Source organism: Lepidochelys kempii, chromosome 2, assembly GCF_965140285.1.
Source record: "Lepidochelys kempii isolate rLepKem1 chromosome 2, rLepKem1.hap1, whole genome shotgun sequence".
Taxonomy (NCBI): Eukaryota; Metazoa; Chordata; order Testudines; family Cheloniidae; genus Lepidochelys; species Lepidochelys kempii.
The window spans coordinates 262520114-262537674 of NC_136381.1; the positions used below are offsets into that span (position 1 = coordinate 262520114).

Below are 17561 nucleotides of genomic sequence, written 5' to 3' on the forward strand. Positions count from 1 at the left end.
TGCAAATGGCTTAACACACTATGTACACTCACATCTTCTCACCAGATGCGACGGAATTTAAGTGATACATAGTGGTGGAGGTGACCAAACTGGTGACTCAAGCTAGGGAGGATGAGTGAGAGGAAAACCACACAGTGCTAAGTTCATCAGATCAATAGAAGGAACCCTGGTTTGACTCCTGTGCTAACACGGTGTTTTATGCAACAAAACTCAAGTTATTATTTTAAATGAAAGCTATACAACTGGTTTCTTGCATGGAGAGAAAGAAGGAGTGAATAGGTTACAGGATGACTTGTGCGTTGAGAGAGGAGAGGAAGGAGAGAGGTAAGGGTATGTGTCAATGTCATTACTCCATCACACTAAGAGGGGCATGGCTGGGGGAGCACGTGGAACTGTCCCCAATACAATATTTTGATTATTTCTTAGCTTGTGATATCATATTTTATGTTACCATTTGCCTCAGGGAAACCTGAGAGGAGCAGTGGGCTTTGCACTAAGGGACATCTGAGAGTTATTTTTAATTTATTTTTATTAGATATGTTTCTAAAGCAACATGCCTGTGCAACACACTGCAGGGGATGGGCAGTACCGAGGGGCAGCACAGGACTTAAGGGAGGCTCTGTGGGGGAGCAGTCCTTCAGAAGAAATGTAGAACCCAAGTCCCTCTGTTGCTGGTGGCTGGTCTACTAGATTATTTGCTGAATGGCAGCAGAGTATGGAGGAAGACCTGGCGCCTGGCTCAAGGAGCTCACAGGCTAGAAAGATAGGCAGAAGGTAAAAATCTCCGAAAATAGCCAAGATCTTTCTCACTCATTTAAACTGGCTCTCAAGCCCAAGGCTCAGTTTCTGAGCAACAGCTAAGTACATAGTAGAGTTTCCTTTCACAGTCACAGCACAATCAGTATCTAACTCAGTTTAAATCTATGAGATTGTATGGGTATGACATGCTGTACAAATGTTTCCAAGGCGTAAAAGAAGGGACAGGCTCCTCCACTCCCCAGGTATCTGCCAGAGGTCGGTCAACGAACCCAGGAGAAGGCTAGACACTGTGTCTGCAATTTGACCCCCATTTTGTAAGGCACACTAGCATGTCTCAAGTGTAAAATGAACAATGCAAACCAAATGATAATTTACTCCACGCTAAGGTTGCCTAATAGTCTTTATTAAAGCCAGGTTTCAGAGTAACAGCCGTGTTAGTCTGTATTTGCAAAAAGAAAAGGAGTACCTATGGCACCTTAGAGACTAACAAATTTATTTGAGCATAAGCTTTCGTGAGCTGCAGCTCAGCTGTAGCTCACGAAAGCTTATGCTCAAATAAATTTGTTAGTCTCTAAGGTGCCACAAGTACTCCTTTTCTTTTTATTAGAGCCATTCATTTTCAGTTGCTCATCACTTCGTTATTCTAAATATACTTCCCACCTTTTAAAAAATTCTATTCCTATGAAACTGGTGCTCCTGTGAAAAAGAGTAATTTACAGGCAGGCCAGGCACCAATCCTGATTGGTCACTACACAATGTAGACCCTACAGAGAATGATCTATAAATGACAGAAGGGCCAATCCGACTAGCCCACTGGAGTCAATGTGTAAGGACTGCTTTCAGGTCAGAGTGAGAGAAAGAGAGAGAGTGTGCTCATGCATGAAGTAGGAAATACGATTACTAGTTTTATCAGACCAGCAAATATTTTTACCAATAAATATGACTCCTGTGGAATGGAGAAAAAATTAACTGTGTTAAGAGCAAGATGGTCATATCACCAATATCAACAGCTCTTTACCGCTAATGGACTGTACCGAGTGTCCACCTCCATACAGAGTCCCCGCTGGAAAATGTCATTTTCTTCAGTCTATCTTTTCCTGTGAATTTCTCCTTGCTTCATTCACGGGGAATTCCAGGCTCAAAAATGGTTTTATTTCCCCCAACCCATGAATTCAATTGTTTTTAGTATTGCTCAGGAGTGCGGATGTGTTTTATTTCATATTCACAGAAGAAGAAACACTGCAGCTTTTGTTCTGATTCTGCTCCCTTCCCCTCTTACAGAAAATCATTAGGGCACATGAACTTTACACACAAACCTCAGGGAGAAAAAAGGCAGGTCCCATCTTGGCTCAGCCCTCTTTGATGGTGTCGCCTCTTAATTTCTTTTTAATTTTCTTCATGTGAGTATAGCGGTTATGAAAGGTGCTAGACCTGAAGACCTGGAGACTGAAGCCCTCTGTTTATCCACAGGACAGTCAAGCTTCCCTCAATTGCATACCATACCACCCCACCTGTGTGCATTAACACTGATCTAGAAGCACCATTTCTGAGACTACCCACCAATTAGTGTAATGTTGGTTTCAGCACCCACCTGAAAGTGAACTGTTATGAAATGAGTGGAATATACTTAGTGGTGAACACTGTCCCTTTAGGAGAAAATTTACTCCGATTTAAGTAGGATTAATTTCACAAGGATAATTAAACATGATCAGACATAAACAATGGACACTGTAGACAAAATATACCCAATTCTTCAGCAGGACAAGCTTAAATCTTATTACTTCACTGCTGTGTTAGCTCAAGGGATAGCTTGAGTGTTGTCGCTAACGCAACTTCAATGCGCACCCAAAAGTGTCTAGCTCCTGTAAATGGTGCTTTACACTTAAGCTAACTGGCCTAAGATATTGGTTGAAACATGAGAGCTGCTGACTAGTAATGCAGTGGGAACTCATCACTCTGTGTTGCTAATACAAACACTGTGCAGCGTGAGTGTTCTGCAGTGTGACTGCTCTCACTTGAGCGAGGCTGACCCAAGAGAGTTCACTCTCGTGCACATAACCAGAGCTAACAATGCAGTGAAGACAAACTCTTAATGCACCTTCTATTTCCCGGTTGTAAAATCCTGAACTATTGATTGTAAACCTTAAACCTGATGTGTCCCTTTCAGTGCCCTGTACATTTAACCTGATAAGGAATGGCAGTAGCTCAAACATGTTGAAGTTCAAATTCAACTCAGAGAAGCCCCTGAGATGCTGACACAAAGTTCCCAAAAATTCTTCACTTCACAAAACGGCTCTCTCACAATACTTCAGCACTTTTCCAACTCAAGTGCAGTAGCCCTGAAATACTTGAGTGCAGTTGGGGTCCCAACTAACTCCGACTTATGTTCATGGGCTCTCATTGACTTCAAGAGAGAGCCAGTTACCATGAAGAAACAAAAACACATAAGCAAGTGAGATCAATGATAGCTGATGCAAGACATTTATTGATATGAACTTGAGCATCCTATAACATCTTGACTTAGATTTATTTTAGTTTTTTGTCTCTCAAACAAACTGAAGTTTCCACCTTTTTCACACCCTTTTGCCTGGGGGAATTACAGTAAAACATTCTGTGTGTTAATTTTAATACAGTGTTATGTCTTCATCTACAGGAAATAAACCCCCACGCATATCCTTAGTTATCTACAAATTTTAAATCACTTACAAGCATACTTTTTAACCTCTGGGAAAATACTTTGAAAATAAACGAAAAGGACTTTTAATATTTTTTTCATTTTTTTAAAATAGAGTACCGTGATAGGATTTTTAATTCCTTTTTCACTTATATTTTTTGTTTAAATTTCCAAAGAAAATGTAAACAGATGTTATTTACTTTTGGTTGATCACCAGAAATATAAGTATTTCTTTGCTACAAGCATTTGAAATGCAACTCTACTTCATTAACAAAGTCATTACTAAGCAAAAACCAGGTCAAGAGAAAATTAATAACTCCACATTCCGTTGTATATCTTGACAGACCTAGATCTCTATTTTATTTCTGCTTAACGATGGCTATGGGCTAAATTCTTTTCACAGTTGCATCTGTGTAAATTTGACTTCAGTGGAGGTATTCTGGATTTACATCAGAGTAACTGAGATCAGAATATGGCCCAATAAAACAGAAATATTTTCAGTTCAAAAATATTTCCTCCCCTTGTATGTCTGTTACTCTCCAATGTACAGTAGTGTAATATTTCTCATAAGTGAAGAACTAATATATAGCCATTGTATAGCTTAAATATAAAAGATACAGTATAAACCAATGAGGTGTTATTGAAAAAATGATAGTACCATAAAAGAGGTTTTATTTCTTTCACCACCTGTAGTCACTGAGAAATTTTAAAACTTCAAAAATGTAGTGCATGTCTGTATACAAAATATATCCTTTAGATACTGAAATGAAAAAGAACGTTAAATTACTGAATTAATTTTAGCCATCACATGTTCCAGGTTCAGCTCTTGAAACAAGAATTGTAATTTTTGTGAAGGCACCTTTTTAAAGTTAGCTGTACCTTTTCTAAGGCAGTGCCCTGCAGAACACTGGATCAAGTTTCATACATTATCTAGTTAGGTAACATCAAGACTGAAAACACTGGCATGTGATATTCTAAGAGAAAACTCACTTAATCCTCTTTAAGATGATTAGCAAGCAAACTGTCTCTTAGCATTCTTGTAACATCCTGATCTGTATTTCATCCAGATAAAAGTTATTGTGTTTTTTTAGCAACATTACCGTACGACTCAACTTACATAAGGTTTTGTTTCTTTTTCTCATATCTTCTGTCACATAGACAATGTCAGACACCCAGGGCCAATTCCTGGTCCTATTGGTATGTCTACACTGCATTTAGAAATTAGTGGCTGGCCCGTGACAGCTGACTCAGGTTTGTGGGGCTCAGGCTAAAGTGCTGTTTAACTGCAGTGTAGATATTCAGGCTCTGGCTGGAGACCAGGTTCTACAAGTCTGTGAGGTGAGAGGGTCCCAGAGGTCGGGCAAGCCCGAACGTCTACACTGCAGTTAAACAGAGGCTTAGCCTGAACCCTGAGTCAGCTGGCACAAGCCAGGGGTGGGTTTCTAATTGCAGTGTAGACATATCCATTGAGAACAATGGCAAACTTTAACTGACATCAAGTGGGACAAGAACCTAGCTGTAAGGACTCAGTCTCATCAAGGGACTGAGCACCTTCTGAAAGTGCTATGCAACATCAATTTTCACTGAAGCTAGTGAGAGCTGAGGGTGCTCACCACCTCTCAGAGGCACTCAGCACCTTGCAGAATTATACCCTTACTGGATTAGCCATCATCATGCATTTGAGATCTCTCTGTCAAAGCTCTAGAGAAACACAACTGTCTATGATAAAGGGTGACCTCTACAACACAGCTAAACCAAAGTGGCTACAGTATAATGGTACATCTTGCACTGGGAGTGTATTCAAATGGCATAGTACACTAAAACCCCATAAACAAGTTATTTCTGGAAGAAGGTTTTAATTGTATTAGTACTCCTGCAATTTTAATATGGTTCATGGGTAAATTTTCATTAGGAGATTAGGAAACTTTAACCACTAACGCACTGGTGGCGAAGCTTAACCATTAACATGTACAGGAGACCTAATTAACCATTCTACTCACATAGTAATTATTCATTTATGAAATAATTTATTTGTGGTTCTACACATGTTTTTAATCTGGATTGTAGATATTGTATTAGCCTGTCCATTCCTTTAATCAATACTCTTTTAAGTGTAGATAAAGCAAACCTCTATCATAATTTAGGATGATTTATAGCGTTACTGAACTTGAATAAAGAATGCAGAACCATAGAAACCCATACGTCTTAAAGGATTAACAAGAAGTAGTTGATTAACAATGATGGCCTTTTTAATAAAGGTGGAACGTAGTTGTACCCAGACTGGGCTCTGTTGAAGTCAATGGGAGTTTTGCCATTGACTTTGGTAGGGTCAGAATTTCACCCAAAATGTTTCAGCAGTCTCTTAAGTCAGCAGTGTTGCCTAATAAGTGTAGTACCTTCTGTAGGTTTCACTCTCTGGAAAAATATAATAATAATTTAAACAGAGTACACAATCTGAAAGGTTTATGAACACATTTTTGGTAGAGCTAATTTGTCCCATCAGCATTTAGTAAAAGTAAAGCAGCGCAAACTATTTTGCTGGCTGTCTGGCATGTACAGTGACAGAAGATATGCTTACATGAAACTACCCTCCCTTCTCTCGATGGCTGGAAGGTATTGCCAAGCTGAGATACCTTAAATGTCTCACCACTGAGTGACTTCTCAGTCTGAGAGCTGAAGTAATTTTTAAACTCTCGAAGAAAAATGTGTTTGCTTATTTATATTTTTGTCACAAGTAAGAGAGGCAGGTCACCCTAAGTCTATTTGCCTCTCACTCTTTCTCTATGGAATGATATGCTTTCACCAGGATCAATTATAAACTGAACTGACAGAAGTGTTCCCTTTAAGACTGGAAAAGCTCTACATATCACGGTCTATATGTTTTCCTTAAGGTATTTTTCTGTTAGGTGTTTCCCTAGAATTCTCACCACCAATTTCACCCACCCTAGAATGTTTTTGTTTGTTTATGTATTTTTTTATTTGATTTTAAGAATGCTGCTTGTATCTGCTCAGCTCTGGGAGGGGTCTTCCGTGCTGATGTGCAACATAACAGGCTCGCCGATAGTTCCATAGCTGAGGGTTCTTGTGGAAACTTCAGTTTTAAAGCTGGACTGTCCGTTGTCTGCTGAGAGCTGGACTCCGGTACAGAAAGACGGTTTCACTTGGAAGGAAGGTCCAGGTGAGGCTGCTGGTGCCGCTGCACGCACACCAGGAGCGGCTGCTGTGGTGCATGTCTCACTCACATGGAAAGAAATGTTAGACGGACCCACGGACTGCACTCCTGTTACTCTGGATGCCGACATGAACATTCCTTCAGGACGGTGCTCCTTGAACTTGCTGAAAAAGCTTTGCCTTGGTTTAGGAACAACAGGTCTCCCGAGATTTAGCAACACAGGCTTCCCCACCGTCGGTTCATTAATTTCTGTCTGGAGCACAGAGATCTCACAGGGTTTGTCTTCTGTGTAGTTTTGATCGTCACATCCATAGGTCTCACCTTCTTCAGGAAAGTAATCTTCAAGGTCTTCCAGAGTTAGCACTTTTCCATTGTGGGTCAGGATTTTGGGGTCTCGGTTGCCAATGTCATCTGTCTCTAGCTCCTCTGGCTCATCAGTTATAACAGTATCTTCCTCTGGAAGATCCTCATCTTGTACTGTATCAGGTACTCCCCCTTCAGCAGTCCAAGATGTATCTAACTCATCAGCTTCTTCTTTAACCCCTCGGCTCATCGGTGAAGGTGGAAGTTCAGGCTTGCCTGTATCAGCTGTCTCCAAGCTAAAGACAAAGGGTTCACCCACACAGGCAAGCAGTGGGGAAGTAGCTTCTGAAACATCGTCATTGCTTGCTTCCTGCATGCAGCTCTTTCCGTCAGTCCCACAGTCAATGAATGAACTACTTCCTAACTGTTCAGACCCACACTGAGAACTTATGTCTTCTTCACTGTTGACTGGAGCTCCTTCCTGGTCAGCTCCATATGCAAGGGTTGGGATGTCGACATCTGAAAGATTGTCTCTAGGCAGGGAAGACTTGGCCTGCTCCACTAATTTATTGTTGGAGTTGTTTGTGTTTGGGTCATCTTCAGAGGAACGCCTAGGTCTTGGGTCAGGCATAGTGAATGTCAATACTCCTGAGTCATCTTTTTCTGGTTTTGCTGGGGAAGCGCCTCTTTTCTTCGCAGGCTTGGGTGATTTTTTCACCTTGAATTCAATGATTTCCTCCACTTCGACCCATTTGGGTTTTTGTTCTTCCGCCTTGGTTTCTACGACAACAGGTCTAGCTGCCGCTCCTTGTCTGTCCTCTGGCTCTGTCACAAAGAACGTAGGGATGACAGTCTTCCGTGTGGCCTCCGGCTCATGCCTGTGTACAGGCTGCCTGACCTTTGTCACATAAACTGGCTCTGGGGTCAGCAGCTCTGATCTTGGAGAGCGGGAGAGAGAGTAACCTGAAGGAGGACGGGCGGGAGACATCTTTCGCTTTTGCCTTGGGGTCTTCACCACAGTTGTTATCGTTTCCTCTCTGATGACAAAAATGGTTGAAATGGAGTTTGCGTGAAGCCAAAAATCGTTCTGGGATCCACACTCCCTCAGCACATGCCCATTGTGGACAAAGCCACCCAGGTGGGGTTAGTTTTGTGAGCACTCAATTTTGTGAGCATTTAAGTTTCAGAGGGACACACACATACTCAACTCACTTTCAGAATCAGGTTTTCTGTCAAGAGAGCTCTGCACTGTCCCATCCAAATGGTTTCCAAATCCATTAACACTTGGAATGCACAGAAGCATGTTGGGTATGTCCAGCTAAGGAGCTCTCTTTTAGATGCCTGCTATATTGCATGCTGCTTCACTGACTATTATCAATGATTTTCTTAGAACAGGAACAGTGTTACTTTGCAGTCATATAGCAGTTTCATCCAAAGATCCCAAAGACAGTCAGGAGCTCAACCCATTCTCCCTGATCCAGTCTCCTTGGGTGAAATCCTGGAGCCAGTGAAATCAATGACAAAAATCCCATTGACTTCAACGGGTCAGGAATTCACCTCTTATTTATAAACATATTCTCTCTTTTTGTAGGTTAAAATGAATGGTCACAAAGAAAGGGTTTGTTTACCTATCAATCAACAGCGTGGACTACAGACCTGCATTTTCACACACACATAAAAGCAGTGTTAGAAGATCGTTAAGCACATGGGGAAAACCAAGAAAGGAAAGACAGCTGAAATATTTCCTGAAGAAGCTATTCATGCCAAGATATTAGTATTCCCTCTTGCTATAAGTGTGTGTGTGTGTACGTGTGTGTGCATTTATTTTTCTCTTTATTTTTACAGTAAAAATGATGATGGGCTAGCATACTGCACGGAACCGGATCCTACCCTCAGTGTGAGTTTTACCTAAGAAGTACAGGATCAGGCCCATAATGCATGTTCACTATTTCTCAGAATAATTCTACTGGCTTTGCTGTGGGTACGGTGAGGTGCCCAGAACAACAGGGACTTCTGCACATTGAGGTCTACATTATCTGCACTTGGATACATACACACTGATGTCAATGGGATGCACCTATCCCAGGGCAGAATTTGACCTTAAACATGCTGCAGTACAGATTGGGATAAATGTCTGCTTCCCCAGACTTCTCAGACAAATAAGTCCTTTTCCCTTGACTTTTTCCTGTAGACATAACATTGAAAAAGCCATAATGAAAGTCACGTGTAAAAATGTACATTTCAAATAGCACAACAGCCTGCGTTTAAAGAGTCTCATCCCCAAATTTAGAGGTGGCTGCTCCAGGGGAAACAGAAGAGGCAAAGCCAAGTTTGTTTTTCACTGAGCTACAGCCTCTAGCATCAAGTGCAGAGCCAGAGGCCGAAACGGAAGCAACCGAAAGATCAATAAAGAGGACTGGACCCAGGAAGGAATGAATATGAATTCATATTTCCAGCCTCACTCCCCAGCTCCACATGGCAGTTCCATGCCTCAGTCTATAGCCCCAGCAAGATGGGCCTGCCATCCACAGAACATTCCTTGCACAGGAAATCCTCCTATCTCCTCCACCCTTCTCATAGGCTGTTCTGCACAGGGAGATGGGAAAGGATCAAGGACTCTCCACTAAGAGAACTTCTTCTGCTCTTGTTTGGCCAGGACAGGGACTTAAAGATTCAGAGATCTGATCTACTTCTCTCTTCTAGCATCACCCTATCACGATGTGATTCCAGCACCTCCTTCCATGAGAATGTGCCCATGCCAGTATCACCCTCTCTTACTGAGTATATATTTCATTGCAGCATTAGCCTCTTCCATTGAGAATGTGCCTATCCCCGTACTTACACCTCTCACATTGAAATGATCTCACCCAACAGCACACTTTCCCACTGAGAGTCTCTCCCCCTAGCCTCAGCGCCACTACCTTCTCACCATGCCTAAAGCTATTTCTCATGTTGGGATTGCTTGCTTCCAGCCAGGGGTCACCAGCCTTCACTGTTGGAGAGTCTTTAAGGTCTACATTGTATGTGCATAACTCTCATCAATGCCAATCAAAGGTACGTGTGAAAATCTCTGGCAACCGAGTTGAGAATTAACCTTTATATACTTGCATTAGATATGGGTTTGAGCCTGAGCTGCAAAGTTAAGACCCACATATGAGTACGCTCAAGGTTTGGGGGTTTGCACAGCCTGGATTTTGGTTCTGTTCCATCTCAAATTTATGCATTAACTTGCTCCGTGTTGGTAAAGTTTGAACATTGCTATCCTCATAGATACATACTTAGGGCGTGACTCATCTCCCATTGAAGACTTTAGTAATAGTTGGGTCAAGCCCTCAGAGGTTTAAATCAGTACTCTCTGTAGAATTTACTTATGAGGACCTTAGTAATCAGTTTACTGAATGGCACTTTGTGTTTGCTGAATGATATTTAACAAAGTGTATGACTGCTGGAGAGAATTACAAGACAATTTTAAAAAGAAAGAACTAGAACAAGATTGCTGACATCACCAGATGACTGAGAAGAAATCCAAAACAAAATGCTTTGTCCTTCTGTCTACTGATTTATTGCAGCAGAGGCTCATAAAGGTAAAAGCTTTAAACTTTAAACTGTTGCATGGCCTGACCCCGAGCAACCCCTGGAAGAGCAACAAGGACTCATTTTCCTGGGCTACTTCTGAATCTGTTCTCTAAAACTGTGTCTTGCATAATCTTTAGCTAACCCACTTGTATTTTACACACAGCACACAACAATTTGGTATGGACAGTAACACCAGGGGTTCTGCTCTTTGCAGAAGTAAAACTTTTTCACAACTGCCCAAAGAGCCCAATCTAGCTTCCACTGAGGTCAAAGGAAAACAGCAAAAGGCAGCACCTCTTCCCCACTTTACCCTTGTCTGCCAATTGGCTATTTAGTTTGAAAACTCTTAGGTGCCCGGACCTGTTGTCTTACACACCTACATGGTGCCATTGGGACCCAATGTGCTATATAAATGAATAGAAGATTATAAGAATATACAATAATAAAACGAGTAAAAGATGGTATTCAGCTTTTGTTTCTATGTATATTTCAGTTGTTGTTTCATACACACTCATCATAATTTAACAAAGGTACAAGGAAGTCAATTATCAGTATCTGCTTCATGTCCAAGCCATGAACTTGCTTCTAACAATGTCATGTGTCGTGTTATTGAGCCAGATTCTACCGTCTCAAACTCAAGTGCAATTTCCATTGACATCAGTGGGATCTGTGCTCATATATCTGAACGAAGAATTTGGCCCAGACTGAGTCTAAACTCTAGTGTTCCTGCTTTTTGAGAGGGATGGCTACATTTTTCAGGTTGTTACATTTCATAACACAAAATACCAAGAAATCGGATGGGATGGGAATGAACACACTTGCATGGCCAACAAACACAGGCTTGTTATTGGATCATGCATAGGCAGCAAGTCAAAACATGACTGTTTAAAAAAAAAAAAGCACTTACATGATGATGGTTTTCTTGGGCACTTTAGTCTCTTGTTCAGTGACTACAAAGAAAACAGTATGAACAGCATGGGGTTAAAGAAAGGCAAAAGCTGAAATGATTAAATTAACTTTGTTAAGTTAATCAAGAGAAACTTGAGTGAAAAAACGCACGTATCATCCCATCCGTGCTTTCTGTGGTTATCTGCAGTGATATCCTTAGTGTCTCTGATCAGTACTGAGGATTCCCAGTGTGGCCTATTTTTTCCCACTTTGATAACCTGGCATTTGTCTTTGGAAAATCAAAACTTCTGCAAGCTACCATGTGAGAGATCAAAATATGTCTCTATAGGGAATATTCAGCAGAGCTGGAATCCTTTAACCTATGATTGTCATGTTTCTGGAAAAGGAGTTTCCCGGACTAAATAATCGGTCAGTTTTCAGGCTTCTGCAAACTGGATTCAAGATCCAAGCTTCTCAAAATGAAAAAAAAAATTATAGAAAATTAGCACAAAAAAGCCCCACAAAATGAGAGTCCATCTATATACCTACAGTATGCATATGTCTGCTCCATCCATGCATATTAACTCTGTATAGCTCTCTTTCTATGGCCCAATAATATAAACTACTGCTTTAGAGGTGACTACATAAAGATTTCAGATAGGATTTTTTTAAGTTAGAGATTTAATAAAAAAGGAAAAGCAAAGTGGTATAACATTTCAAAAGCTAATAGAGATTTTCATCATTTTTTCTACCAATCTGCTGGTACAGCGTCATGACACCATATGAACTAGATTGTATTTAATGCACTCTGAACTGCTGACTATAAGTGGGATTTTGCAAAACAAGACCCCAAGCCCCTCTCTTTGTTCAGTGACAAGTTAGTGAGCTTCTAAAGGGCTAAGTTTTCCTTTGAATTATATTTCCAGCAACCAGCTTAATAAAGCAAATAAGCTCCAGCATTGTTGTTATTTAGTTTGTATAATTAAAAAAACACTTAAAAAGTGAACTGCAAAATTTTCATTGTTGTTTTTGAAATAAAGCTGTTTCTTGTCCCAAGTCATTATCTCTACAGTAACAGTGGCTGCCGTCCAAAAATTACAGTTACCAAGAGTTACTACACAGCAATATCTGAGATATCACAGATAGTTCCTGTTCAAAATATGAGGGGGACGGGGGCAGGGGAATCTAACCTCTGTTACATCTTTTAGCAAATCCTGATTCTTTAAATGGTCACCAACATATCTATAGACTAAAAAATTCAAAATATATTTACATTATAAGACAGAATATTCGAAATTTAATTTCACCTTCACTTAACTTACAAGGGCCCCATCCTGCCATTATGCTAAGCATGGAAATCCCACTGGGGTGAATGAGAATTTTGTGCAGAAGTTGATGTCAATATCTCAGTTGCGTATAGAGTTCCATGTTTTCCCTGCTGGAGTGCTAGTTTCACAAATGCCTGAAAAAAGAGAGCAGGTGGCTGTTCCATGTTGTCTTCCAGTTTCTGTTAGGCAAACACAGACGGCCAGATTCTGCTCTCAGTTATACCTAAGTAAAACTAGATTTTTTTCATTAAAGCCAATGGAGTTACACTATATTTACACTGGTTTAAATGAAACCAGTGTCGGACCTAGAATCTAGAATTTAGACTGTAGCTATTAAATATAGGAAGAAATTATTTGCAAAAGTTTTGTCTTCAAAATTAAATAAAATTTTAAGCCTATATAAATACTTTGTTAGTAACTTGGAAAACTTTTGAAACTATTTAAAATTTGCTTTACATGGAAGTTGGACTGGGCCCTTAAACAGTATTTTGCTTTTGCATCCAGGTTAGAAATGTTCATAAAATCAGGAACCCTTTAAGTCAAGATTCCCAAATAGATAAACAATGTGGATATAACAAAACTAACAGAAATACTCCTCCAGATGGGACCTATTCTTCTCATGTCAATGGGGTTACTCCTGATTAAACCAAAGTAAGCAAATGAGAATCAGGCCCAATATATTTATGAAAATTAATTAGTGTGCAATAGATATACTATGTAGATAAAAGATATTTTATGAGGTTCTTTTAACAGTTACTGTATGTTGAATACTAGTTGATCGTTAAAAATGTATTTAGTGAATATCCAAAATTGTCTCACAGAAAAGAACTGTATCAAATGTTCAGTTAGGAAATATCAATAAATATGTGTCATTAGTAACTGGTATTTTATTGAACTGCACCTTATTAAACCTAAATAAATATACTGCCAAACCTAAATACACTGTTCTCTGTCCTTGCACACAATTCCCATTATCAAAGTCTGATCTTGCACTCCTTCCAGCTGACAACAGTCCCAGTTGTTCTGCATGCATAACTCCCAACTGATGTCAGTGGAGATTTTGTATACAAAAGTTCTGCAGGACTGGGCACAAGAGCGCCAATCATAAATTAAATGGGGTATATGGGCCCTAAATATTTAAATTAAAACTTTAATTTAGTGCATGGCAGTTTATATAGACTCTCCGAGATATGATAGGTTTGAAGCAATCCCATATGAAGGATAGAACCACATGAAAGTAGGATGAGGGAATTCAGGAACTATTCGTAGGATTTATCATTTCAACTTTTTTGTAGCATTTTAGAAAAACAGCTTTGCAAAGCAGAAGATCCTGATAAGCAGATTAACAGCTCTAAGCATTAGGTTCAGCCAACGAGTCTACGTTTTTTGTTAATATGTTAAACCAACAGCGCACACATTATGAAATGATTACAAGAATGCGTTTGAAGGCAAATAGAACCCTCAGAACTTTGAGATGCATGAAAGATGATGTCCAATGTGATTTTTCTTACAATCTGTAAATCCTACCTTGTCCCCCTCAGAAAACCATAATATCCCATTGCACAGTATGCGCTGATCATGTATATCAAGGAAGATGATTACTGAATTTCCCCCCCTTGATCTACCAACTGTTGAATCTAATTACACTGCAGACAATTCACAAACAGAACAGAATTTTCTAAACTGCTCTGTATGAAATACAAGTATTCTACTTTTTCTGTAAAGAAAAACAACTGTGGTTGGAAAAGCAGTGTTATAGCTTTAGAAGCCTTTACTTGGAAACAATACTGTGTGTTTGCTATGACTGAGATGGACCTAAAGACGTTCTTGTGCACAGTACTGTGCTGAACACATTGCCAGCCCTAAACTAAAAATAAACATCAATAATAATAGTAAATTAATAATAAGAGAACAATGAAAATATAAATAATATCCTGATCTTCACCCTAAAAATGGAACTATTAAAAAGTCTAGGGAGCAAACCCACATTCTCTAGCTCTTCGGCAGGATAGTGGGAAAAACAGAACTAAAAATACTGTGTGCTTCTTCAGCAATCTTGCCTTCGAGGATCTCAAAACACTTAATATTATCCTGTGAGACAGGTATTACCAGGCAAACTGAGGCACAGAGTGATTAAGTAACTTGTCAAAGGTCTCGCATGGAGCCAGTGGCAGAGGTAAGAACGGAACCCAGGAAGCCGGATTCCCATTTTCCTGCTATAAACACGCTCCATCCCAGTGTTCAGTCTTCTGCAAAATCTTGCTTATTTCCACTTGTGCTACGATTATTCCTGCTAATAAAAAGCTTTACATTTGTCGTTTCCTAGTCTGTACCATGCCAGTCAGAGATGATGGGAATTCAATAACTTTCAGAAATGTTGCCATTTTGTTTTTAAAAGTGAGTTGATTGCAAGTTAGTGAACCTGGGTTGAATAATTTGCTGAATTATGATGTTAAACATGAAAGCTAGAGCCATGACGAATCAGCATGTCTTTAAAGATTTGCGACATCTAAATTAAGCAGCAAGGAGATTGGTTGCAAAGCAGATATTCAACTTGAACTCAAATAGAAAGGTTCACGCTCTCTCTCTCTCTCTTTAACCCTACAAATAATTGTGTGAAAGTCCTAAAATTCTTCCTGAATTTGGATTTCTGTTTTTAAATCAGTTCTCAGTTGACTTCAATGCCAGGTGCTAACTGAGGGCAGAATTTAACTCTACAAATTGCAGGCTTGGTGCCTGGATTGCTAATTGTGGACAACAGGATTTACTAATTTAATACTGTGAGTAATAAACAATGTTTGGCTCAGTGAAATAAACTGAGAGGTAACAGTAAAACAATGGCAAGGAAAAAACCAATAGCAACAAAAGTCTCTGTGAGAGTCACAGGAAGAACTGGCAACCATCACACCATACAGCCAACAGCAAACAACTATTAAATAGGTAAAACTCTCAGAAACAGTGCTGGTGTGTGGGAGCGGGCCAGGTCCAATGCCTGTTCTCCAGTGTAATAATATCACACTGTGATAGCTTATCTTCCTGCTGAAGTCATAAACAATAACATCGCCACCAATATGCAGAATCATAAGGATGGAAAGAGATGGCTCTCATCAAGTCTGTCTGTCCTTCTGTTCTTTGCCAGGGGAGCCTGGCTTCCCAGCAGATATATCCAGATAGATTATTGGATGTTAAATAACCAATAGTTCTTTTCTCAGTTACACGTATTAGGCCAAATTCATCCTTGGTGCAACTCCATCGAATGCAATGAAGCTATTACAGGGATGACTTCGGCTCATTTTAACATTTTGCTCTGGAAGGCCCTGAACCATCTTTCACTGACTAACTGCAGTTGCATTGGGACCGTATTTCCTTCGACAATGCCAATTTGAACCCAATAACCACTAGTCACAACCAGTATCTCTCCAGTTTAAACAACAAATTGTTTTATTTCACAGTACTTCTGGTGCCCGCAGGCAATTGCCGTGTTAGATTTCTTCAATCAACGCCACAAAATAATTTCTTTTATATGAACTATACAAATGTATGATATACAAACATGAGTAATTCCAACGTGAATTTAAATGCTCACAACGCTATAAACTAAACAACACTTTTAATGCAGTTTTGCAATTCTTACTTTTTATTACAACATCTTCCTCTAACTTGCTTTAAATGATAATAAATTGCAGTTTAGCCTCCTACAAGGTAAATGCACCAAGATATGCCACGCTGGTGGTGTTTTGTACATTTTTATCAGCATTCTGGGTTCAACATATTCGCTCCCTGAGTAGGGCATATTACGGAAACAGCACCCCTCCAGCCGATTAAGTTATGGTATTGATAATCCCAATAAAGTTCTCCCCTGCAGTCCTCAGTGATTTGATCACCATAATACAAAGCCACAATGGAAGTGAGCATAAAGCAGAGGAAAATAATTATGTGTGTATGTATGAGATTATCTGGGTTTCTATAAGAATTCAGGTTTCAGAGTAACAGCCGTGTTAGTCTGTATTAGCAAAAAGAAAAGGAGTACTTGTGGCACCTTAGAGACTGACCAATTTATTTGAGCATGAGCTTTCGTGAGCTACAGCTCACTTCATCGGATGCATACCATGGAAACTGCAGCAGACTTTATATACACACAGAGAATATGAAACAATACCTCCTCCCACCCCACTGTCCTGCTGGTAATAGCTTATCTAAAGTGATCATCAGGTTGGGCCATTTCCAGCACAATGGCCCAACCTGATGATCGCTTTAGATAAGCTATTACCAGCAGGACAGTGGGGTGGGAGGAGGTATTGTTTTATAAGAATTCAGAAGCTTAGGGGGAATAATGAATAAATTCCAACTTTTCTAGGTCATTAGAAACATATAACGATTCCAAACAGGCTAAATAAATTATAGGCCTGGACACTAATCTGGGTAGTCTATGGTTTCTGACTCCCAACATTAACACTAGCTTCAAGGCAAAAGTAATTGTCAAGAGTACACTTCTCCCAGTCATGGCCCCCATTGAAATCCTGAGTGCTGTCACTATTCAAATGCCAGTGACGTGAAAAAGTGCTTACTTACCTGTACAGTAACCCTTGTTCTTTGAGATGCGTTGGGCACATATACATTCCTTTACAGCTGCATGTAAGCCCAATGCACTCGAGCCAGAGACTTTTGCCAGCAGTACCAATGAGCATTGAATGTGGCCCTACTCTCGTGTGATCAGAGCAGAGAGCACAGAAGGCATACGGCTATCACCTCCCTCTCCATTACTTTGCACCGCCATGTATCTAACTCCTGAAGTAGCGGTGAAGGTCATGGACTGTATGTGTGCACAACACATCTCGAAGAACAACCGTTATTGTACAGG

At 40.1% G+C, this 17561-nt stretch overlaps 1 protein-coding gene across 1 annotated transcript in view; it reads right to left on the reverse strand.

The window, feature by feature from the left end:
* The window catches only part of OBSCN (obscurin, cytoskeletal calmodulin and titin-interacting RhoGEF), a 291841-nt gene that overhangs the window by 51004 nt on the left and 223276 nt on the right, over positions 1–17561 (reverse strand). Inside the window, exons 79-80 of the mRNA XM_078851342.1 lie at positions 11392–11434; positions 6707–7945 (exon numbers count right to left, since the gene is read on the reverse strand). Coding sequence (XP_078707468.1) covers positions 6707–7945; positions 11392–11434 — 1282 coding nt within the window. The remainder of the gene's footprint in view (positions 1–6706; positions 7946–11391; positions 11435–17561) is intronic.